General features: G+C 41.5%; 3 protein-coding genes across 4 annotated transcripts; all 3 read left to right on the forward strand.

Annotated features, from left to right (window-relative positions):
- The first annotated feature begins 4040 nt into the window (after positions 1 to 4040).
- Positions 4041 to 8344, forward strand: LOC143828719 (olfactory receptor 9G19-like). 2 transcript variants are annotated; one of them, XM_077318967.1, is made up of 2 exons: positions 4041 to 4937; positions 8318 to 8344. In XM_077318967.1, exons 1-2 carry the CDS (start codon positions 4041 to 4043, stop codon positions 8342 to 8344), a joined length of 924 nt encoding a protein of 307 aa, XP_077175082.1. The 2 variants fall into 2 exon arrangements, with proteins under 2 accessions (XP_077175082.1, XP_077175081.1); XM_077318966.1 differs by lacking the exon at positions 8318 to 8344 and having other exon boundaries at positions 4041 to 5066.
- A 3450-nt stretch (positions 8345 to 11794) lies between these two features.
- On the forward strand, positions 11795 to 16377 carry LOC143828901 (olfactory receptor 5F1-like). The gene is made up of 2 exons (XM_077319064.1): positions 11795 to 12698; positions 16331 to 16377. The coding sequence occupies exons 1-2, from the start codon at positions 11795 to 11797 to the stop codon at positions 16375 to 16377; spliced, it is 951 nt and encodes a 316-aa protein (XP_077175179.1).
- Positions 16378 to 23912: 7535 nt separating this feature from the next.
- Positions 23913 to 24845, forward strand: LOC143828902 (olfactory receptor 5AP2-like). The gene has a single exon (XM_077319065.1). The coding sequence runs from the start codon at positions 23913 to 23915 to the stop codon at positions 24843 to 24845; it is 933 nt and encodes a 310-aa protein (XP_077175180.1).
- Positions 24846 to 26187: the final 1342 nt, after the last annotated feature.

Genomic DNA, 26187 nt, shown 5'->3' on the forward strand with positions numbered 1-26187 from the left:
GCCTGTTGCCAGCTTGCATATCCCAGTGGAGGTCTTGAGGTCTCAGAACCAGCATAGCTACAGTGTCCCTGCAACTAACATCCTGATGCTGGGACACTCAACTCTTCCTCCCTTCCCCCCGCCTTCTCTCTGCCTCTCTGTATACCTCCACCCCATCCCCATCAGAGCCTTCTATTTATCCCTCTCTCCTCCTCCTCCTCCAAATCCACTCTTGAGGACTCAAAAATCTGCCAATCACAGCCTTCTGTCTTTCCAGCTGGTGAGGGCATGGTGCTCACTCAACACTCTGGGCCCAGCTATCTGAACTCTCTCCAGTGTTCTGGGTGTCTCCTCTCCTCAAATGTTGCTGCATCTCTGGGAATTGCATATGACCTAACTGAAAGTACTGGAAAATTTTTCAAAAACCCCAAATATTTTTATCAACTTAAAGTAAGATCTAGCATTTCCTTTCCATAAGAACTGCCATTGCAATCAGACATAAGTTAACAGTTTAGGTATTAGATCTAGTTCAGCAATTCTGATATTCCTTCTAGTTTGTTTTACTTCCCCTGTTCCCTATTTCTCTTTCAGCTCTGCTAAATAATACATAAAAGTCATGAACAGAAAAAAAAATCCTCCACTATAGAACTGTGGACAATGTGCTCACAAGTTGTATTCTCTCAGCAAGAGAAAATATAAATAAAAATAGCTTTAAACTTATGTATCCATATAGCAGCTTTTACGAGCATCCTCCCTTCAAAAGGAAGCTTTGATCCCAGCAGAATACTGATGTTTTGCACTAATAAAGACACCAATGGGATGAAATCCTTAAGGGATCACAGAATGAATATTCTGCATAAATACCCACCAGCATTTTCTCATCATCATCTGCTGGTGAGATATGGGTAAATTACTATTTCTTGCATATAGTTAGAAAAGTTAGAGAATCAATAAGATTTGTTTTTCATTCTGGAGTCAGAGAAGCCATCAGTACAATGTGGTATCATGACTCCTCGGTACAATCAGTACTTATTCTAATCACTATCCCAAAAGAGATTCTGTAGATATCCTTCTAGGACACCCAGCAAAACACCTCCTCCCCATGCTCCTTCCAGAGATGTTGGCATGCTTCTTACTATACAAAGCCAGCAGGATCAGTCACCATCAATTAGCAGAACAAAGTACTGCCAAAGGTTAATTCTCCGTTGATTTCCCCATCACCACCAGTCCTGTCTCAAAATGTTTGTGCTGTCAGGAATCAACAAAGCTTGACCAGGTAAGACATCCGAGATGAAGATTCCTAACAGAGTTTAATAGCGTGTGGCACTGCAATTAAGACCATCTTATTATGGTGTGATGAAGATTATGACAATGGCACTAATAATGTTGAAATATGTGCTTCAAGATCATTGAAGACAGGTGAGTAGTAAAACCAGTTATTCATACCCTTCTTGCTTGTACGTGATAGATCGAACACTTAAAATAATAAGCATGACCTGGGATAGTATTATTCCTATAAGCTAAGAGTGCAAGTTACATCTTGATAAAGCAATGTGGGGATAGGCGTAAGAACTGGGACCTACTTTATACATTGCAGTTTTGATACTAAGATCAATTTCTTTGTTGGGGGGAAATGTTCATATAGTGCCACAGTACCTTGACTTGAGTATACCCAGTAGGAAAGAAATACTTTCACTGCTGTCCAAATGCATTTACCAAAGTCAAAAGAAGACACCAATTATTCCAAGTAAGAATTTGTAACTGGGTGCCTATTTCTAAACTGAAATTTCACACCTCTCACCTCCATTAGCACAATACAAGTTATTCCTTCCTACTAAATAAAGAAATACAACACAATGCAACTTAAAGAGTTTTCCAATTTCCATCAATAATCAAGGCACAGTGAGGCTGGAGGTTCATATGCTATTTATGTGCATGTTTAACAACACATACATAGATTCAAGAGTAGCCATGTTGGTCTGAAGCAGCACAATAAAATATGAGTCCAATAACACCTTTAAGACCAACAAACATGCATAGTATATGTATATAGTATATATTGCCTCAGCACACCTGTGCATTTTTCTGTGCCTTTGTTGGTTTTAGACATCTCTTTTCTTCCTGCAGTATATCTGAATTGTTTTCAGTGTTTTACTTAAACACTGTACACTTTGTACAAAAGATAAGGGGTCCTTTCATATTACCTTAAACATGAGTTTTTCATATATTCCCCATTCCCTCCTTCCTAATAAAACTGGTTTCTCCCACACTTTTTGGGGAGGAAAGTGAAAGGTATTTGTAACAAAGCCTCTGCTCTGTAATTTGAACTAAGCATTGGTGATTTCTGGTACAACCCACCAGCCTACCAAAACCATTCCTGGAAGGGCAGGCTAGTGTGGGTGTTTTTGTTTGTTTGTTAATTGCATCTCAGTGGCAGTGATCAAAGGTACCTTTGTTGGGGCAGCTTCCTTTGCTCTGCTTTGTGAGTGCATGCTTCCCCCCCCCCCCCACACACACACACATACACCCAGTCTAATCTGTTGTGGTTTGGCTTCCTCTCGGTATATAGAGTTATTGCAGTATCGGGCTATTGCAGTATTTTTAATATGTCAGCTTCCAGTTTACCTGGGATGCACTGTTGTGCCCTTGGAGGAGTACCCACTGTCCACACACACATGCTTTCTGTGTAGTGATACTATTAAAAGATGGCTGAAGTACATTTAAAGATACAGCATACGTTCTGCAATGGCATATTTTAAAATAAATTCCCCCAAACAAGAGAAAACTTTTCCATGGCTGTTGATCAACCATATCTCTCAATCCAAACACTTTCATCGGAGCTGATAAAGGAGACCTCTTCCCCATGAAGCTTGGGTTTTAGACCTTTCCTGGTTTACTCTGTGCCCTGAGAAGGGTAGCCATTTTAGACAAAGTTCTTCTTCCTTAATTCTACAGACAAGCACAGAAATACCACCTCTGTAGGAGGAGTCTGCCCATACCCAAACTTACAAGGGAAGCATTTATTTGTTCTGTAATACTGAAGCCAATGGTACAAATGCATTAGCTTTTGTGCTTCAGCTACTGTGATTTGCACAAGAGTATATGGGGCTAAGGTCATATAAAGAAAGCAGAGCGAACCAGGCTGCTCAAATATTTCAACACATGCATACCAAAAAAAAAAATACCCTGCAAAAACTGAAACCAACCCAGAACAGATGGAACTCCAGGAGGAGGGGGGGGGGTCTGAACTGATCCCACTGAAAGCACAGTCCTCAGCAGTAGCACAACACATACAAAAATAAGAAAGGCCATATTCTGTAAAATTGGTAGCAACAACATGATTGCATGAAATGGTAGGGCTTCCAATTGTAGAGAAACCTTGAGGATTTATTAGAATGTACAGGTTGAGAGACAGCACAAGAAGGAGAGAAAGATAAATAGTCAAGACGTGAACAGTAAATATCCTATATTATGGCTCCCCATAGTGTTCAAATAGCTTAAACACACTCTGCATCAGAAGTCACACAAATTAAACTGTTGACATGTTTATCTTCTCATGCAATATTGAGCTCACTAAAAATTATCAGAATACAATTCCCAGTATGCAGCATGTAAAGACAATCTTTTCTCATCAGTATTTGGTTCAGAAAACTTGTCCTGTTATATATACCTAAAAGGTAAAGGTATCCCCTGTGCAAGCACTGGGTCATGTCTGACCCTTGGGGTGACGCCCTCTAGCGTTTTCCTGGCAGACTCAATATGGGGTGGTTTTCCAGTGCCTTCCCCAGTCATGACCGTTTACCCCCCAGCAAGCTGGGTACTCATTTTACCGACCTCGGAAGGATGGAAGGCTGAGTCAACCTTGAGCCGGCTGCTGGGATCGAATTCCCAGCCTCATGGGCAGAGCTTTCAGACTGCATGTCTGCTGCCTTACCACTCTGCGCCACACAGCCCCTCAAATTAGGGCACACTGAAAAATGGTGACACTTTAGTAACACTAACAACAATGCATATCTCCTTTTTTTTTTCTCTAGCAGTTGATTCCTACAAACCTATGACTGATGGAAGAAACAAATCAAACCACGGTGACTAAGTTTATCCTTCTAGGATTCACGACGGACCACAAATTGCAGTTGATCCTCTTTGTGGTCTTTCTGGTAATATATATGGTTAGCCTGGCAGGGAACATCACTCTCATTGTTTTAATCTGCAGAAGCTCCCGTCTTCATACACCCATGTATTTCTTCATTGGGAATCTGTCTTTCCTAGACCTCTGGTACTCCTCTGTTTACACCCCTAAGATCCTGGTGAATTGTATCTCAGAGGACAAAAGCATTTCCTTTGGGGGTTGTGCTGCCCAGTTCTTCTTCTCTGCTGGTCTTGCATATAGTGAGTGCTACCTCCTGGCAGCCATGGCTTATGATCGTTATGTGGCCATAGCTACTCCATTACTATATGCCACTGCCATGTCCAGAAAGCTGTGCACAGGGCTAGTAGCCCTTTCATATCTAAATGGTTTTATCAATGCCACGATCATCACCAGTGAAACCTTCACTCTGAGCTTCTGTGATGGCAACATTATTGATGACTTCTTCTGTGATCTACCTCCACTAGTGAAGCTTTCCTGCACTGTGCCTGAAAGCTACCAGACTGTGCTGTACTTCATTCTGGCCTCGAATGTCATCACACCTTCAGCACTTATCCTTGCCTCCTATACCTTTATTCTGGCAGCCATCTTGCGGATCCGCTCCACTGAAGGGAGGCTGAAAGCCTTCTCTACATGTGCCTCCCACCTGACAGCTGTCACTTTGTACTATGGATCAATCCTCTTCATCTACTCACGCCCCAGCTCCAGTTATGCTTTAGAGAGGGATAAAGTAGTATCTGTGTTCTACACTGTGGTGATCCCAATGCTGAATCCCTTAATCTACAGCCTAAGGAACAAAGAAGTGAAGAATGCTCTGAAGAAACTAACGATGAAATGGATGGCAGTCTGAAGGAATATGACAGGATTCATCTAGGTTTTTGTTAATAGTTGGACATTATTGTTAGCAAGGCATTTTCCCAACATTGTTGTATATGTTTATCCCAAGCATTTCTATTGTATGCTATTGCATCATTTGTGCACCATTGCATTAATGTCTAGAATTTCCATTTCCCATATAAACTGAAGGCATTAATTCTAGATTATTTTATCTTTTCTGTTTATATTACATATGCCTGTAGTAGAAGATTAGAGGTTGATCTAGTAGCAATAAACCCTGAAGGCCTGGCTTCACATCCCACACCCTCCCTGTATAGGTGGGGGCATATTTGCCTACAGAGACCCAGTGGCATTCCTGAATGCTCTACAGGAACGGATGACTCCTGGCTACTCATTAGATTATTTAGTTGACTACTGGGATACCCATGAGTCATATGTAAGACAAAAAGGTTTGCCTAGGAGCCCTTGGGCAAACAGGTTTTAGCCGGGCCACTGAATCAGCAATACAATGGTGGGGTGAGGTTAGGAGAAGAGCAATATTTGAGTCACGTGATACCTGTGTCGGGCAGAGGCTGCCATTCTGAACCTGTGGCTAAGAGCAAGCTCTTTAAGATGGAGTCTGACCTGGCTTGGCAGACTTTAACAGTGTTTTGGCTTGGGCTCAAGCCTAGACTACTGAGGGGTGGCACTGGTTATTGAAGACAATATGCCAGTGTGTGAGGCAGGGGTCCTGCCATATTTAACAATCCCCCCCCCCTGGAATGAATTATGTCCAATTTATTCCAGACCAATGTATACCTTGGAAAAGAATGGAACTTGGATTAGAAACACAGAGAGAGAAGAGGGGCCTTTTTCTGCCACTATGAAAACTGGATTCTACAAAACTGTTGACAATCAAAAAAGAAAAACAAGTTTAGGAGAGACATGGGGGACAAAGGAGAGCTGGAGATCACAGTTTTTCTTTACTACAACCACTCAAACTAAATATGGTCAATAGCTAATATAAAATGAGCAATAAATCCATTGTAATGAATAACTAACCGTTATTCATTATGTTTTCCACCATATAACACATGAAACTGAGCTGAGATGCTAAGCAAGGCTGTCTAGCAGACAATAGTACATAGCACAGACTAGCATATAAGCAAAAAGCACATGTAATGATTTCTTGAGTTTTCTAAATCAAGACATATTAAAAAGTAATGGACAATGCAGCACTAAGCAGAGTGCAATAACTAAGCAATGGTCACTAATGAGCAATGTGACACTAAGCAGGTAAGCAAAGGCTAAACAATTTAGCAACATTTATATACATCAATTCCAGGAATGGAGCAAGCAATTTGCTACACTAGCCATTCTAAGTAAAACTTAAATAAGTACACTTTACACAATGAAATGCATTTTTTGCACAGTGATGCAGAGGATGGGATAAGTGGCAGTCACCTTCCCACTCTAGCAAGTACAACAAACCATTCCTGTCCCCCGCCATTTTGCCCAAAATCTCATTGGTGGGTTGGCAGACTGGTCTTCTCCTGAAGTCCTCCCCCCTTGCTTCCAGGACAAAAAAAATTTTGAATAGTTCAACTGGAATGCTGTCACTACCACTAGCTTTATTGTTGCTCAGACTTCCTAAGGCCCATTTGACTTCACATTCCAGGATGTCTGGCTCCAGGTCAGTAACTACCCCATTGTGGTCATCAGGGATGTTAAGCTCGCTCTTGTATAGTTCTTCTAGCCACCTTTTACCTAAGTAATAAATAGAAAAAGCAAAACAAAGCTGCAAGCCAACTAGCTTGTCCAAAACACAAGAAAAGAGAGTTCCCTTTCCTGGGTGAGAGCTGGGAACCAAATAATAGAGGTGACATGTAGGCAGACAGATGCCAGTCTCCTGGCAGGAGGCTGCTTAGACTCAAGCAGGATGAGGAACTCTTAAGCAAGAGAGAAACTGTAGCTCATTGATTTGCCTCTTGACCCAACAGGTCAGAGCAAACAATGCAAGGATCAGAAGAATCTGAAAGATCAGAATAAGCACTATAGGGTGCAGCATAAGATTAAAGACTCCAGTAGCATATTATTATTAGATTTATATAAATCTAATAATAATAATAATAATAATAATAATAATACTGTACCAACTCAAAAGACTCTCCCACCATGTATGAAGTCCTGCAGAGGCTATTTCCAGTTCCTATCTAGTTCAGAGAGGAACTGTGTAGGTAAAGTCACATCCAGTTGTGTGAGTGATGTTACAGAAGCAGCGGTTGATCAGAGGAATCATAGGCTGAATGCATTCAAAGTTTAAGTTTGATTATAGGGCATTGGGTGTGGATGCACACACACAGCCTATTCCTAAGTAAAGCACAACAGAGCTGTTTTCTTGGGCTATGTCATATGAAGATGAACCCTTGAGAGGGGCAAGCCATGGATGATGCCATTCAAGAGCCTGACTGTAGCACACAAAACCTCATGGTTCTCTTCTTTGACACCCTTCTACATTGATGGTCAGCCAGCCGGAAGAAGTGGCTGCAGTCCCATGATTCCTATCTCTAGGATAGAGAATGTCTTCAGATAAGGTTTGAAGTCCAAGGAAGATGACAGAGGATGAATTGTAAGGATGTCTGCAGAAGACACAGTCACAATGAAGAGTCTAAGGAGCTGGGGTTCGGCTTTTGCATTTACAAGTTTCCACCATACACTCAGGGCAGCTTCCTGGGATATGAGAACTGCTTTCAAAAACTGAGTCATCTCGAGAGGAATGTGATCCTCGGTGGAATGTTGGATCAGATCTTCAGTTTGGGCCAAATTAATGGCATGAGCTTGGGAACAAGCTAAAGCCAAAGAAATGTTTTTTTCTGCAGAGAGCAAACTCCAGCAACAAAGGTAAGGAAAGATATGTTTCCAAGTGAACATAACAGAGCTGAGGCATGATCCATCTGAGAGTGGAAAGAGACTGCTGGACAGGTTTTCCTAGCTGAGAGATGCAGTCAGCCAAAAAAAAAAAAAAAAAACAATTTATTGGCCAAAACCTCGATGTTTGCAGCATCAATAAAAGACGCTCCAGCACCAATTGGAGCAACCCAATCAGAGAGCTCTCTCTGTACATGGCCAAAATGATGTTTGCTTTCCAAAAATTTATAATAGCCGGACATGAGAAAAAGGGAACTCTCTGGCAACATATAGGACATGTCTAGTCCTCTCTGACACCCTTCTACATTGATGTTCTGCTAGCCGGAAGAAGTGGCTGCAGTCCCATGATTCCTATCTCTAGGATAGAGAATGTCTTCAGATAAGGTTTGAAGTCCAAGGAGGGCAAAAGAAGAAGGGGACGACAGAGAATGAGGTGGCTGGATGGAGTCACTGAAGCAGTCGGTGCGAACTTAAATGGACTCCAGGGAATGGTAGAGGACAGGAAGGCCTGGAGGATCATTGTCCATGGGGTCGCGAGGGGTCGGACATGACTTTGCACCTAACAACAAGTCCTCACAAGTCGACTCGCACTTTGTTAAGAGAAAGCTGGGGGTTCAAGATCACAGTCTCAGTGATGTCCCTTTTCACTACACGGGATCTCACCACACGATAGGTGGCATTTCGGATCCCTGATCAAAGGATCAAATGCAAATGTGTGGTGTGTTCAAAACCTAAGAAGAGATGGTAAGTCCCATTCTGATGGGGAACTTCCAAGATGAGCCTTCCCAGAAACTTAAAGGGTATGACTGAAGAGGACGAATGTAGCTTGAGAATAACCCAATCAGGAGAAGCAGAGCTGAGCAAGTCCTTTCCAGTCAGAACCCACTTTCTCTGCTACCAGTCTGTAATGGAATCATTATGCTGGGTTACAGAGGGATCAATGAGGCTGACCGTCATGTGATCACCTTCCTGGTGATCCTCTGAAGTGCCTTTGACTAGGACAATTTTCAGAGGGTCCCCAATATTCCATACAGCTGCAGAGACAGTTGCAAATTGGCTTTGAGCAGTAGTGCCAAGTCCTGGCAAGAGACCCTGCCAAACATTGGTGTCTGCATTGAGCAATGGCAAACACACAAAAGAAGCATTAGGATAGGAATTATTCCTGCTAGCACAGAAAAAGTCCAGATTCCCGGAGTCCTTATTGATACAGTAAACAGAGTAGTAAATGGCAAATTCATTTGCATTAGAAACCAGATAAAACAGATATTCAATGGGAGTCAAAGGCAAGGGCTGAACAGCAGTGAATTGCTGATACTTCGGTGGGTCCTCCTGGGATCTGCCACAGGAGACCATTTGCTAAGTCAATGGTCAGTTTCTGTTGCTGGAGAAAGGGGGCTCCAATAATGCCCTAGTCTTAATCCTTGTTCTCTCATGCTTCTATCTGTGTTGCTATCTTCCTCACACTAACAGGGATCTTCTTCCAAATGCTAGCCCTGTGGGTTCCTCCTCCAAAACCTGCAAGAACTCAGGATTCTGGGGTCAAGAATCCAAAGGCTGCTAACCTTGGATGCAAGATGTTCAGAGACTACCAGGAAGTCTACCAGAAGGTTGGCAGGAAAGCTTTCCTGGGAGGTCCCAATGTGGGGGTGGGGGGAGTGAGTGCAGGTAGAACCTAGAACTGCCCCTGGTTAGTAAGAAACACTGCCATCTACTATCTTTGTTTAACATTACTAAGAGGAAAAAGCAGGAAGCAATGCAGCTACAGACTCTAAAATAAACTTATTAACTCAAAAGCTTTTTGCAGTTATTTCTACACAATTCAAAGCTTTAAAAATTACTCTGGTATTGCATTTGTCATGAACTGCATATACTAATGTTACACAACAAAACCAAGATGGAGAATGATCGAAGGGAAAAATTATGGATTTGCTCAAGGGAAGACAAAGTGCTGCAACACCCAAACTAACATCATATGTGCATTATATTAATTATGTGCATTATATTAAACATTTTAAGTACTCTGAGGTTTGTAATTTGTCTCCAGCACATCATTAACCAAAGTCAATGCACCCGGGAGTGGCTGCGTATCTGATATACTCCACAGAGTAGTTCTCAAATGCAAGTGTTTCCCCACAAGATTTCCTCTTTCTTTAATAGTTCTAGAGAAAGCAAAAGAAATGTGAGTTCACAGTTTCTCTCAGTGAAGCTTCTCTGTTGGTCACCTGAATCCCTTTGGATTTCCTCATACCAGGAGAAAGCAGGTAGTGGTGCAAAATCTGTTTTAGAGACAACGTTGCCTGGAACTAGACTGGGAAACCTAGATAGAGATACAAAATATAGAACATTCAGATGAATTCACTTTCCTTGTATGTTTACTTGGCAGTGATATTTAAGATGGCAAATGATGATGTTATCCGTTCAGTCGTGTCCGACCATCAGCGATATGGCAAATATGATGATGCAAAAAATTGGGAAACAAAATGTATTTGCTTTGAACTAAATTTCATTATTCTTGGTAGGATTTGCTTGAAAATGTAAAGGAGTGCAGTTTAAAAAATAATTTTTGATGAATTATTTTGATGACTCAAAATCAATTACTATTATAAGGAAAGGGCAAAGGTATGCAACATAATTGATGAATGCCTATAACAATTAAATTAATGTATGTGGCTTCTTAAGCAACATGAATTTGAGGGGAAAGAGTCTCTTTTTAGGTCAGAGGCCAGTTCTTTCAGTCCCTGCAGCCCATAAAAGCTGACTTTCTGTGTCTGCCCAGACTCGGAGCTAAGCATATGCACATTGATTAACGCAGCACAGTTCAAGTACTGATGGCTGGCCACTCCTATCTATTGGAGAAAAACAGTCTTCAGTAGAAACTGAGAGGCATGCATATGACTAAGTCAGCAACATGAGTGGAAGTCAGCACAGGGTGCTGAAAATCCACATTTATCAGGAGTCTGAGCAAATCTGCTGCTTGGCATTCAGAAACATACTGTCCATTTCTATGACAGGGAGAGCAGAACCACTGATTGTAAATTTAAAGATCACATTTCAGAAATGTGTCAGAATGTGTAAGAAATGAAGAAAACTGTTGGTTCTCAAACAACCATTTATTATTAATAGGTGAAGTATGGATCAGCTGACTCTATTCTGAGGTCTAGGAAAAAACCTATGTGGAGGAAATCAAGGAGGTTTCCCTTTCTTAAAGCTTCTGCTTGACCCAGGATGATCTTTGTTCTTCAGTAGGTAAATTTATTTTGGATCAAAGCTTCAGACTACTAATGCAACAAGGTCCTTCCTTTGTCCTTCAGGCACCTAATCTGTCCTTCAGGCACCTTCAGGCTTTGGTGTGCCTCCCTAAAAGAATTCCACATGCAGACAGACCCTCAGGTCATTTGGCATCTCTAGAATTTTCCATTGTATACTACCCTGATTTTCCTGTAACAATCTAATTCTGACCATAATCAGACAACATATTCCAGAACAGTACATTTTAATTAAACTAAATCATTTGCCTAAAGCAGGCTTTCTCAACCAAAGTTCCACAAAACCCTTGCTTTTCTTGACAGGTCTGGAAGAGTTTCCCAAATTCCCAAAAAATGTGTTAAACATTTATCAGATGATATGACCATGATCATGCAATTTCTGGGGTTTCTTGAAACCTCAAGAATGTCTCAAAGGTTTTGCAATGGTTTGCTCAAAGGCTGATCTAAGGCACTAATTAATTGCCAAAATTCTTCCTTGTGGCATAGTTAGAAAATAATATGCTTAGAAGGACTATTACCAAATCACTGTGGAGACAGCATTCACTACTACAAGAAATAATACCAACTTCTGAGGAATCAACACACTGCTTCTATTAAAGTTGTTAAAAGGAAATACAATAATAACTACTCTTTAATTTTGATTTCCTCAGTGTTAGCAATGCAGCGGAGAAACTACACACTCGTGACTGAATTCATGCTCTCAGGGCTGACAGATATTCCAGAACTGCAGATCCTCCTGTTTGTGTTGTTCCTTGCTGTTTATGCCATCACCCTGGTGGGTAATTTGGGTGTGATTGCCTTAATCAGGTTGTATCCTCAGCTCCACACTCCTATGTACTTTTTCCTCAGTCATTTGTCTTTCCTTGACATTTGTTATTCATCTTCTGTCACCCCCAGGTTGCTAACTGATCTCTTAAAAGAGAAGAAGCTAATTTCTTTTGCTGGCTGTTTCACTCAGCTTTATTTTTATGCTGGATTTGCCACCACCGAATGCTATCTCTTGGCTGTGATGGCTTATGACCGCTATGTGGCTGTTTGTAGGCCACTACTCTATTTAGTTATCATGTCTCTAAGAAAGCGCATGTACTTAATAGCTGTTTCATATGCTGCAGGGTTTACAAATGCCTTAATCCATACAGTTGCTGCTTCTAGGCTATCTTTCTGTGGCCTAAACACCATTAATCATTTTTACTGTGAGGGCCCTCCGCTATATGCTCTTTCTTGTTCTGATGTCAGTCTCAATGAACTGTTGGTGTTTGTGTTTGCTGGATTCAATTTGATATCAACTATGGTTACCATTTTCATCTCTTATACCTGCATCCTGGCCACCATTTTAAATATGAGTTCTTCTGAGAGTCGTCAGAAAACTTTCTCCACTTGCACATCCCACCTCCTTGTCATTATCATTTTCTTTGGAAGTTTTTTCATCATGTATGGACGTCCTAGCTCGAGGCAAACTCACAACCTAGATAAAATAATCTCTCTGATCTATGTAGTGGTTACTCCCATGTTAAACCCCATGATCTACAGTTTGAGGAATACTGAGGTAAGAAATGCCTTCAGCAAATTCCTGGGGAGTTCAGTTTTCTAGCACATGTGACCATGCATGTTTTCCCATGTCAAGTTTCCTTCTGTTTTCTTTAGCAATTCTATATTTTCCCTAGGTAAAAAGAAAACACTCAGAATTTCAGGTAAAAACATTTTTATTGGATACCAGTCAAAGCATCCAGTCATTTAATATGTGAAGATGGACAAGGTGTGTATGGCTGGGGAAACTCAATGGTTCCTAGTTTCAAAATACCTGTCAATCTTGCTTTGTCCCCTGACTGATCATGGGCCGTTGCCTATAACTGATTATTTCTTAATGAATGGTTGATGATTTTGATGAAACTGTTTGGCGTTTCCTGCTCTCAACAAGTATAGGGTGTGCATTAGAGCAGTGGTCTGCAACCTTTCTAAGGCTGCGGACCGGTGGGGGGAGGGGCGATCTGGCAGCCATGCACGCCCAGTGGTTGGGGACCACTACATTAGATTGTCAGATTCCCCTATATGAAAACAAAGATGTATGGTTTTGTTTTACACCATTTGATGATGGAGACTTATTGCACTGTAATGAATGTAATATCATAATTATTTCAACATTCTCACCTGAATCTTCATAGTGTAGTTATTCTACCATCAGTCAACTGATCCATCCAATCAAGAGTAACCTAGCAACAGAAAGATTTATCTGATTCCCACAGAAATTATCTATGTTGAGGAAGAAGAAGTGTTGGGTTTTATACACAGTTTTTCTCTACCAGATGGAGGCTCAAAGCTGTTTATAATTGCCTTCCATTCCTCTCCCCACAACAGGCACCCTGTGAGTTACTTGGGGCTAAGAGAGCCCTGATAATAGTGCTCTGTGTCTGATTCTACTCCAGCAGCACCACTCTGGCCTATTTTGCACGGCCGCTGAAACGGTGGCATGGAGAACGCGGAGGAGGAAGAAGCGAAGCAAACCGCTTACGCACGGGACAGAACGCAACGGCGGCAAAACCCAGAGTATCCGATTATGCACGCGGCTACTCTGGAGCCGCTTCTGGTTGCGCCCTGGTCCTGGGAAGCTCCACTTTCTTCTGCATCTCGCTAACGCGGCTTTTTCAGTGGCATACGTTGCCTCTGCGCCCAGTTGCCACCTGCAGCATGCATAATTGGTGATTTTAGCCACCGCCATTCCACCCCGAATGCGGACCTTCCACTCCGTGCATAATGGGTCTGAGCTGTCACCAGTGTGTTGCTGCTGAGCTGCATGCTCTGCAGCTGAGTAGCAGATCAACTTTCACAGGGGACAGAGAGACAAGCACCGGCTCAATCTATTCAACTGGGAGCATCTGGCCCCGCTTAAAGTCATGGAGAAACTAAGAATCTTTTTGATCAATATCAACAGTTTAAATGCACCAGCGAAGAGAACAAAAAAAATTAATCAATTAAAAAACTTCAACCTGATATTATATGTTAACAAGAAACTCATATTAAACAAAATCATGTCAAAGTCATGGACACCAAAAGACTAGGTAAAGCTTTTTCAGCTTTGGCAAGGTTTAAAAAAGAGGAGTAGTAATGTATATACTCAATTCTAATATCAAAACTAAAACTTTTATTCAAGATCCAGAAGGCTGATACATCACATTAAAGACCCAGCTATCTGATGGGGGGAACCTGATATTGACAAATATCTAAAGGTAAAGGTATCCCCTGTGCAAGCACCGGGTCATGTCTGACCCTTGGGGTGACGCCCTCTAGCGTTTTCATGGCAGACTCAGTATGGGGTGGTTTGCCAGTGCCTTCCCCAGTCATCACCGTTTACCCCCCAGCAAGCTGGGTACTCATTTTACCGACTTCGGAAGGATGGAAGGCTGAGTCAACCCTGAGCCGGCTGCTGGGATCGAACTCCCAGCCTCATGGGCAAAGCTTTCAGACGGCTGCCTTACCACTCTGCGCCACAAGAGGCTCTGACAAATATCTACACACCTAATAATGCTAAAGACAAATTTTATGATGACTTCTTTCAAAAACATATTGAAATGTTGGATGCAGATTTTGTTTTATTTGGGGATTTTTATGCAGCTCCAAATCCGAATCTTGATAAATCACATAAAAAAAAACAAGGCAGGCTCCCAAAGACTGCATTTTGTGATTTTTCTCAATTATCTTTGGTTGATATTTGATGATGTTATCCATTCAGTCATGTCCAACCCTCGGTGATTCTATAGGAAAGTCTTTGCCATGCGTCCCTGTCTCTGCTTCTTTTAATTGGTTCATAGTCATCCCAGTATCTGCTTTGATCATGTTGAGCCAGGGGATCCTTTGGTGACCACATTTCCTTTTGCCGCTGACCATGCCGAGCATTAATGATTTTTCTAGCAAGTTTGATCACATGATGTGTCCAAAGTAAGTGAGCTTAAGCCGTAATATCTTCCCTTCTAATGACATAGCTGGTTTACTCCTATCTAAAACTATCTTGTTGGGAATGTTGGTTGTCCATGGTATTCGCAGCATTTATCTCCAACACCATAATTTGAAGGTATCTATTCTCTTCCTGTCTTCCTTCTTCAAGGTCCATCTTTCACATCCATAGGTTGTTATGGGAAAGACAACATTGACTAGCCAGCACTTTGTATATTTGTATATTGATATTTGGAGAGAGTTAAATCCACAAAAACCGAAATATACTCTTTTTTCACAGAGACATGGCTCATATTTAACGATTGATCAATGTTGGCTCTCTAAATCATTATTTCCGATGGTAGCAAATATATAAATTTTATCTAACATATTTACAAACCATAATCCATTAGAACTCAAAATAAACGAGCAAAGAATGGGACTAAGAAGATGGAGGGTGACATTTTGGAGGAGAAAAATAGATTGCATATGTCTGAAGCACAATTGCAAGAATTCTTCCAAATTAACCAAACACCTGAGGTGAAAATTTCCAGTTTTGCAAGCAAATCGTATATGACAGGGACATTAATTAGACAAAATTCCATGATAAAAAGGGAGAGATTACAAGAACTAAAAAGGATTCAAGAACAATTACAACAATTAGAAGAACAACATCAGACAATGGAATCTAAGCAAACTTGGAACTTAAGTCTTTAAGTTTGGAGACAGATTACATTGAAACTGAAGAGATGAGGGGAAAAAACTTGACTATTTAAAACAAAAGAATTTTGAATACGCAGATGACTGGTATATAGGCTGGCAGCTGGTTGGCATATAGGCTGCAAAAAAAATCACCAGAACAATTCCATTTCCCAACTGAAATATAAAGGAGTCAAACATCTCTTGAAAAAGGATATTCAAAAGTGCTTAGTTTTTTTCAAACCTTTATCACTCGAACGAAGGGCCGATTCCACAGTTATCTGTATCCCCCAGAGCTCCCTCTCATTGGTCTTTAGGGAGGCAATTTGGTTTTGTACCTTGCCATCCACACAATTTGCCTCAAAAGCAAATTCTGTGGATAGGCTTCAGTTCCTGCCCTTCTCATTAGCCTCAGGTCGGCAGTCTTCCTGGAACCGTGGGAATGCCATCCCTGCCCTTTTTTTCCCCTCTGGACATGCGCACTAATGATTGATTGATCTGTCACAAATAATGGGAGGCAGGAATGCCAATTGATTTGCATGGGCTCCATTAAAATACATTACAGTAGGAAAAGAGTTGCAAAGAAAACGTGGAATGGGTTTTCTCTTGCAATAAGACAGACTATTCAGGGCCTGGAATGACAGATCCTGGAGTGGAATGGCAGCCCCTGGGGGATCTAGGAATGGAATGACAGGCCCCAGAGTGGTACTCCCAGGGGCTATCATTCCACTCTCTGCACCCTCCAGAGATTGGGTCGTTAAAGAGCTGGACAATGTCTCTCCCTATTGGGAGAGGAACAGGATGGCTCCCTGGCCTCTGTGCTGCCCCTCTAGGATGCAGAGAGGTCTCAGACTTAGAATAAAAGTTTGCTGGTCTTGAAGATGCTAGTGGACTCCAAATTTGTTCTGCTGGGACACACACACATACAAAGGCAGGGAGGGAAGGGGGGTGCTAGGATGTGCAGACACAGACAGTGAAGGAGTCAGCTTACAGGAGCTAGAAGAATTGACCATTTTAAAGTGAGAGGCCAGAAGAACGGGGGGAATCAATTGATGGGGAGGCATCTTGAAAGGAGTGGGGTTGATGGTGGCATGGGGAAGGGAGTGAAGGGAAGACTTAAGAAGAGAAACCACCATGCGAGCTGTGTGCTTGGGCAGACCGGCCCTGTCACCGCTAGAAGCCCTATTTACCCTAGGACTCAGGAGCACACAAAAAGTAGAGGGCATTAAACAAGAAGTTCTCCCTCTGCAGCAAGCCATTGCACATGCTTCTAAAGGGGCTGTTCTTTGAAAGTGCGGTAAAAACCGAAAGGGCTCTACTCCAGTGCACAGAAAGCCAACAGCTGTGAGCCATTTAAATATCCACCAAGCTTCGAAGGCAAAGTGTTAGCTTGGAACAGACACCCTGTTAGATTGGTGAGGCTGAGAGAGCCCTGATATCACTGCTCGGTCAGAACAGCTTTCTCAGTGCCATGGCAACCCCAGGGACACCCAGCTGGCTACATGTGGGGGAGTGCAGAATCGAACCCAGCTCGCCAGATTAGAAGTCCGCACTAAAGAGATAGTTAAAAGACCAGAAAAGAATATGAGAGATCAGTGGATTAGATACAGAGATATTTTGACTAAATCAAAAGAAGGCACTAAAATGTTGAGGTGGGAAGAAATGTCTGAGGCAGTGGATGGATGGTTTCAGTACCACCAGCTATATGAATGTTTTAAGAGAGACAAAGTAACGGGCTTTAGTTTTAAGAAATCCAGATTTGAGATAGAGATAATAGACAAGGATGAGAAACTTATATCAAAGGCTTATAAAATGCTATTAGAGTGGGACACTGAAACAGAAAGTGTTAAATTAGTCATGATTAAGTGGGCCAAGGACCTAGGCTATCCAATAGATATGGAGACTTGGGAAAATTTATGGAAGAAACAAATTAAGTTCTCAGATAGTTACGATTTGAGGGAAAATTTTTATAAAATGTACTTCAGGTGGTATTTAACTCCATCAAAATTGGCAAAATGGTCTCAGGATACTGACAAGAGATGTTGGAAATGTAAGATAAATGAGGGCCACTTTTTCCATATGTGGTGGAGCTGCCCAGGGATGGCTAAATTTTGGAACAAAATATATGTAGAACTTAAGAGAATGCTGGGTGTTAACTTCAAAAAGAAACCAGAACTATTTCTATTAGGTATAACGAGAGGTGAAATACCTAAAGAATTGAATATATTGTTATTGTATGCCTTAACAGCAGCCAGAATGGTGGTAGCAAAAGTTTGGAAAACAAAGGAGACCCCATCGCTGGAGGATTGGAAAATGAAATTATTGGATTTTTCAAAAATGGCTAGACTCACAGCATTGTTCAAGGACACAGACTTAGAAAAGTACAAAAGTCAATGGAGACCATTTTGGAATTATATGGGGAAAACATATATAAATTTGGAGTGGGAATCCTCAGTTGAGATTTAAATAGGAGGTTCAGAATTTGTTTATTTGCATTTGTCTCAGTGTACAAAAATTATACAATATGTTGTATAAAGTGTTACTGGAAGTTTAACCATGTTATATTGGAAGACTACAAAATTTATGTTATTATGGAAATGTATTATTAATAAAGCTACTAATAAAATTAAAAAAAAAAAAAAGAAGTCCGCACTCCTAACCACTACACCAAAGAAGGGGATTTTGGGGATACTGGAAGAAGGATTGATGGCTAATTATATACATAAGGCTACGTATAATTTTCTTTTACAACTGGAGGGTAGAGTTCCCCAATTTTATATATTACCAAAAATTAATATGAGTACTATTCCAGTTCCAGGTAGACCAATAGTCTCTGGGTGTGGGTTAATTCTTGAACAGCTGGCACTTTATTTGGATCTTTTTCTCAAACCCTTCATTCCTAAAGTAGGATCCTTTTTATGGGACAAAATGGATTTTTTAAATCATACTAGTAAAACAGAAATTGAACATGAGGATATCTTGTTTGTATGTATGGAAGTGGTCTCTTTGTATACCAGTATTCCACAGGATGAAAAACTTAAAGTGATATGTGCGACACTTGAAAATAGGAGAAATCCTCACCCACCCTCTTCCTTTTTGTGTCAAATGGCTAATCATACCTTCAATTTCTTATTTTGTGCAGGAGGTGAGACATCTGATTTGGGATGGAGGAGACAAATATTTCGCCATTTTCAAAACTGGTGAAGTTTTGATAAAAAGCACTGTAGACCAATTATGCATGGGGTGGGAAGGCTAGGCTGGTGGTGACAGGGAAGTGAGGCTAGTCCCCACATATGCACGACATCGCCACCATCCCCGCCTCCTCCTGGCCCTGACCCAAATCAGGGCCTTGGATGGCCCATGGCAAGAGAATGCAGATTCTTCTGCATTCCCTGTTATCCTGCAGCTGCCAGCAGAGACCTGGCCGGGGCAAGCCTGTGCATAAGGGAACAGGTGGCCCTTTAAGGCCCTGTTCTTCCCCCACACCTACAGTGTCACTGCAAGGACACGAAATGCCTCGTTCAGCTTCACAGTGCTGTGGAGCTGAAGGGGGCATGTTTACACCCCCACAATGGTGGGATAGCAGCATGCTGCTATCCCACCATCCTGTAGTGGGGCTCCCATGCTCCCCCAGCCCCTGCCACAACTGCCGCTGTGAGGCTAAACTTTCCCACCCCGTAGTTGTGCATGCGTACACACAACACCAGGAAGCTGACTGTGTGCGCCGAGGGATGTCTTCCCCCGTGAGTACACAGAATGCACAGGGAATCATGCATAATCGGTCATGGTATCTCTGCAGGGGTAGAGGGTCAATTAGCAGGGCCCTTTCCCACAGTATGATGGATCCCAGTTTTCCTGCTGACATGGCTGTCTGTTATACAATACATTTGCTTGGTCAACTTCTTCACAGTAAAGGATATGAAGCACAATTAGAGTTATAGTGAAGGAAAACTTGGGCTAAGCCCAACAAGTACATTTGCAAGCCTGTTTGATAGTGGTAAAGCCAATGAAGCAATGCTGCTTCTCTTTTTTCATGTCATTGGGCATGAAAATAACTGACTCTTTATCCAGGAGGGTGTAAGCTCAATGGTGTGGTATGTGTACTGAAAGAAAAGAACGGTTGGTGTATATATGTAAATATGAAAAGCATTACAGCACCATTAACAATTTTCTTGTTCTGTTTCTGTAAACCAATGTTTTTATTGCTTGCTAATATTATTGGGATGTAACAAAGAGTAATATTAATCATTTTAAGTTCTCTGAGGATTGTAATTTGGCCCCAATTGTCTTCAGTACATCATTAATAGAAGTCAGTGCACTTGGGAGTGGCTCTGTCTCAGAGGCACTGCACATAATAGACTTCAAACTCAATCGTTTCCCCACAAGATTTGGCTTTTCTTTTATAGTTCCAGCAATAGCAGAAGACATGCGTTGTCATAGTTAGCTTTTAATGAAGCATGTTCTTGGATCATCTGAATACACTTGGATTTTCTCATACCACTAGAAGGACGTTCCTATTTGTTTCTAATGGAAACAACCACTCTTCTATCAGCTTGAAAGATACAGATTCCAGAATAGAAGAAGAGGAAGAGTTATTTTTATACCCCACTTTTCATTGCCAAAGGGAGTGTCAAAGCAGCTTACAATCTCTTTCCCTTTCCTCTCACCACAACTGACACCCTCTGAGGTAGGTGAGACTGAAAGAGCTCTGACAGGAGTGCCCAGTCAGAACAGCACTATCAGGGCTGTGATGAGCCCAAGGTCACCCAGCTGGCTGCATGTGGAGGAGCGGGGAATCAATGAGAAACTGCCACTCTAATACTTCCATAACATTGCCTGTGCTATTGAACTAGAGGCAGTATATTCAGGAGTCATCTTTAGTCCAGGGGGATTGTTGGCAGACTTTAAATATGCAAAGGTAGTACAGCACGAAGCTGCTTTTAAATAAAAGAGAAACAGCTTTTTATAGACAGTGAGGAGAATGAGAAATAATCCTAACATTCATGCTTTCTGTTGTGGAGGCAAGCAAGGAGCAGTAAGTCTCCAATTGAGCCCATCAGGTACTGGAGATTATTTGAAAAATATCATGAAGTTCTTAATCTAACCATACGTGCCTCCTCTGATGACCCCTGCAGGATGTTCTTCTCCTGCTGTTAAATCATGCACACTACAGATCTTGCATATTCCAACAGCGATGAAGAAAATATTGTGGTTATGGATTATTTAAATATACTTCACACTATTGCTTACCAAAACATGCCTTTGCACCTCCATGCAGAAGTTGCATGACAAGCTATAAGGAGTACTATTTGGAAAAGACGTCACAGAAGATTGGGAGGAAAAGCATAATCGAATCTGAAATTAATCAAGGCAATAATTTTGAAATAATTTACATTTAAAAGAACTTTTCTACAATGCGTGCCTGCTGAGAAACCATATATAATTGTCATATAGTCTCTTTCCTGAGCAGATTCATACAAAGCATTGGCCTGGGCAGTTCGGCTCTACCTTTGTCACCTGTGCACACTTGCATATACCCAATAATTTCCTGTGACTTCTCATTGCAGGAGAAGGTAAGAAGCAGTAGAAAAGCTGTTTCAGAGAGGAGCTTGGCTGATATTACCATGTTACTTACTGAGGAGCTCCAAAGTTGCCTCGAACATAGCTAGGAAACTACTAGTCTAAACAGAGGTTAGGAAACCTAGAATACTCAGATGAATTTGTGTTAATTTTATGCTTATTAGGGAGTAATAGGTTAGATGGCAAATATGATGCAGAAATCAGAAAATAATATGTTTACTTTGCACTAAATTTCATTGTCCTTGGTAGGATTTGCTTTGAAATAATGGAACACAGCATGATGCATCAGTTTATTTTGATGAATCAAGAACAGTTGAATAGATATTTCTATTATGAGAAAAGGGAGATGGTATACAACACAACTGATGAATACCTGTAATAAATAAATGAATGTCTGTACATAGTTTCATAGTTAAAATGAATTTGAGGATAAAGAGACTCCTTTTAGACCAAAGGCCAGTTCTTCCAGTCCTTTGAGTCAATAAATGATATATTCTTTCAGCCAGCAAAGAGCTGCCTTTCAGTCATTCTGCCCAAAGGCTGAGCCAATGAACATTGATGAACACAGCACAGTTCAGGTTTTGACAGGTCGCCACTCATATCAATTGTAAAAATTGTGCTAAAACCCCATAGCTCCTATGAGTCTTAGATCTACTGCCGCGTGCCATTCTGAAACATATTGTTCATTGCTATTGAGAAGAACAGAACATCAGTCTGATTGCAAATCTACAGACAATATCTTTTTACAAAGAGTGCATCAGAAATGTGTCAGAAATAAAGGAAATTGTTTTTTCTCAAACAGCCATTTATTCTCTCAGTTGAAGTATGGGTCTGCTGAGTCTACTCTGAGGTCCACAAAAAGCCCTACCTGGAGGAAATCATGGTGGTTTCCCTTCACTAAACTTATCCAACAGTACACATGAAAAGCTTGTACTGACCCAGAATGACCTTTGCTCTTCATGTGGTAAGTTCCTTTTTTATTAAAGCTTTGTGCTACTATTATCCCAAATACTCTGATAGAAAAATGAGGATTTGGCTATGCAAAAAGGAGGAAAACTAGCAAGGATCTTTTGCATAATTTATGAAGTAATTAAGGTAATTGAGGAATGCAAGGCTGACAGCAAATACCTTTAAAAATAAGAATGTAGCTTTATCTAAGAAATAATACACTAATAATACACTAAGCTATCATACTGCATGTGTGGCAGGGGAAAATAAGATAGGAAATGGTTAAGTTTGAGGAAGAGGACAGCAAGGTTAATACCTATCTTGCACAGATGAAGGGGTTGGGTGCAGTGAGGGATGGAGTTGGGGCAATAGGAATGAACCAGCATCCATGAGCATACTGGGAGCCCAACGGAAAGGTTTATATAGCCTTTCCTTAGCCAGATACATGGTAAAAAGTCATATAGGCTTTTGGACAAAAGGGGTGTAGGTGCCCTTTTGATGTGATGACCAAAAGGGTGATTGATCCAGGATGCCCAGGATCAAAGTGATCAAAGATCTGGGAAACTTTGGACTTAGTTTGATATTCTAATATCTAGGTGAATACATAAAGCAATAATGTTCTTGGCAGGCTGGCATTATGTTGGATGGATAGGAAAGGGATTCAGTGGTAAGAAAAAGATCTGAGATCTGCCAGTTCCCATGTTAGCATGACAGTGAATAGTGGGGAGGGGGGAATCAGGAAGGAGGATGATATTTGGAGACTGCGGGCAATGTTTGTGTGTTTCCCATAGATGTAGAGATGCTGAGTTCATGAGAGGGTTCAGCTAGTTATGCCAAAATTCACTGATGCTCTCTTATAAAGGTTGGCCTGACTTTGCGTTCTGTATAGGCCAGAGCAAATGTCCAAATGTCCATAGTCTTGATTAAAGAAACAAGCAAGTGTCATCCCATGATGAAATCTGTTGTCAAAGGTATCCATCCAGGGGTCAGGTACCATAGGTAACAATTCATGGTCTGGTTGCCACGGTCTGTTTCATACTTAACAATCCAGGGGTATGGTTTCACCGGTTACACTACCAGTACAACAAGCTGTGAGCCTCATTGGTTCTTCAGGCTCCCAATCCATTTGCTTTGGTGTACCTCTCCAGTAGAATACCTTGTCCAAACAGACTCTCAGGCCCTTTTCTAACTATAGATCTTTCCACTGTATACTATCCTAATTCTCTTGTAAAAATCTAACTCTGACTATTATCAGGAAGCATGTTCCAGAACAGTACATTTTGATTAAACTAAATCATTTTCCTAAAGCATTAGTTAGTTGCAAAAACTTCTAATGAATACATCTGCGGTATGGTTAGGAAATAATATTCTGAGTACTGTTACTATCAATCACTGTGGAGACAGCATTCACCACTGCAAGAAATAATACCAACTTCTGAGGAATCATCCCAATTCACTGTCCATTGATCCCTCCGCAATTCTCAAAAATGGACTTGGGCCCTTATGTCTCTTATAAATATACAAAGAGTCTGTTATAGCTTCAATACACTGCTTCTATTAAAGTTGTTAAAAGGAAATACAATAATAACTACTCTTTAATTTTGATTTCCTCAGTGTTAGCAATGCAGCGGAGAAACTACACACTCGTGACTGAATTCATGCTCTCAGGGCTGACAGATATTCCAGAACTGCAGATCCTCCTGTTTGTGTTGTTCCTTGCTGTTTATGCCATCACCCTGGTGGGTAATTTGGGTGTGATTGCCTTAATCAGGTTGTATCCTCAGCTCCACACTCCTATGTACTTTTTCCTCAGTCATTTGTCTTTCCTTGACATTTGTTATTCATCTTCTGTCACCCCCAGGTTGCTAACTGATCTCTTAAAAGAGAAGAAGCTAATTTCTTTTGCTGGCTGTTTCACTCAGCTTTATTTTTATGCTGGATTTGCCACCACCGAATGCTATCTCTTGGCTGTGATGGCTTATGACCGCTATGTGGCTGTTTGTAGGCCACTACTCTATTTAGTTATCATGTCTCTAAGAAAGCGCATGTACTTAATAGCTGTTTCATATGCTGCAGGGTTTACAAATGCCTTAATCCATACAGTTGCTGCTTCTAGGCTATCTTTCTGTGGCCTAAACACCATTAATCATTTTTACTGTGAGGGCCCTCCGCTATATGCTCTTTCTTGTTCTGATGTCAGTCTCAATGAACTGTTGGTGTTTGTGTGTGTTGGGTTTAATTGGACATCAACTATGGCTACCATTCTCATCTCTTATACCTGCATCCTGGCCACCATTTTAAAGATCAGTTCTTCTGAGAGTCGTCAGAAAACTTTCTCCACTTGCACATCCCATCTCCTTGTCATTATCATTTTCTTTGGAGGTTTTTTAATCATGTATGGACGTCCTAGCTCGAGGCAAACTCACAACCTAGATAAAATAGTCTCTCTGATCTATATAGTGGTTACTCCCATGGTGAACCCCATGATCTACAGTTTGAGGAATACTGAGGTAAGAAGTGCCTTCAGCAAATTCCTGGGGAGATCATTTTTCTAGCACATGTGACCACGCATGTTCTACAGTGTCGGTTTTCCTTCTGTTTTCTTTACTTAGAACCATAGACTTGGAAGGGCCCACACTGGCCATATAGTCCAACCCCCTGCTTAATGTAGGATCAGTCTAAAGCAGGGGTAGTCAAACTGTGGCCCTCCAGATGTTCATGGACTACAATTCCCATGAGCTGGCAGGGGTTCATGGGAATTGTAGTCCATGAACATCTGGAAGGCAGTTTGACTACCCCTGGTCTAAAGCAATTATATACTTTACCTAGGTAATAAGAAAACACAAAGAACTTCAGGTAAGAGCCAGGTAGAAAGAACTTCAGGTATTTGATGCCAGTCAAAGCATTCAGGCAAATATATGAAGATGGATAAGGTGTATATAACTTAGGAAACCCAGTGGTTCCACTAGTTTCAAACACCTGACATTCTTGTTTTGTCCCTTGACTGATCTCTCCAAGTCGACTGAAGAGATAACATGACTTTTCTTTACTCGGTCATCTGTCTTTCTAGGATCTATTCTGTACAGCAGTGGCCTTGCTGGGCTGTCGTAGGGAGTTTGTGATGAGGCTGTTTACCTTTTCTTTTCCTGTGTCCCCATAGGGAACCATTTTCAGCAGCAGACGCTGTCCATCCCGGATTTCTACCTCCACATTAGACAACCAGGTCAGAAAGCTTCTGACGTATGGCCGGGGGCATTTTTTGTTTGTTTATTTAGGAATGCAGTTGCAGTACCACATTAGTAGACAGATAAAAATGCCCCAGATGGCTCCATCGTGCTGCACAGTGGTGCCGAGCTGCCTGGACCATTTTGTGTCCCTTTTGGGACACTGTAGTTGGCCCAGGGCAGTGGGAGGAGCCGGGTCTGGAAGGCCCGACTCTTCCTTGCCAGACAGGCCTGGACCAAAATAGGCACCTGATGGTGCCCACAGCAGAATGGAGAACACAGAAAAAATCTGCATTCCCTTCCTGCAGGGCAAGTGAGGGTCTGATTTGGGACAGGTCCAGCATCAATGTCATCTGGATGCAGAGATTAACCCCGCTGCCAGACAAGCTCCAGCCGGGCCTTTTCCCTCATGTGGAAAAGGTTTGGACCTATCTTATTCCACCCATTGGGGGAAGAACATGTGTTTGTCAAGGCAGTAATCATTGGGGAAGACAGGGTAAAATGTCCATGGTGCATGGTGAGTGGGCAGTTGATAACAGTTGATTACTTTGATGATACTGTTTGGAGTTACCTGCTTTCATGTATAGGGTATGCATGACACAGCGTGATTCTTTTATATGAGACCAGAAATGTATGGTTTTGTTTTTATATTACCCAGTTTGATGATGGAAAC

This window comes from Paroedura picta, chromosome 2 (genome assembly GCF_049243985.1).
Source record: "Paroedura picta isolate Pp20150507F chromosome 2, Ppicta_v3.0, whole genome shotgun sequence".
Lineage (NCBI taxonomy): Eukaryota > Metazoa > Chordata > Lepidosauria > Squamata > Gekkonidae > Paroedura > Paroedura picta.

Excerpts from the sequence above, each read along its gene's own strand:
- LOC143828719 (XM_077318966.1), top strand. The coding sequence starts at position 4,041 with ATGGAAGAAACAAATCAAACCACGGTGACTAAGTTTATCCTTCTAGGA.
- LOC143828901 (XM_077319064.1), top strand. The coding sequence starts at position 11,795 with ATGCAGCGGAGAAACTACACACTCGTGACTGAATTCATGCTCTCAGGG. Across the intron at positions 12,699-16,330 it reads TGAGGTAAGAAATGCCTTCA|GAAAAGAGTTGCAAAGAAAA; the intron begins GCAAATTCCTGG and ends ACATTACAGTAG.
- LOC143828902 (XM_077319065.1), top strand. The coding sequence starts at position 23,913 with ATGCAGCGGAGAAACTACACACTCGTGACTGAATTCATGCTCTCAGGG.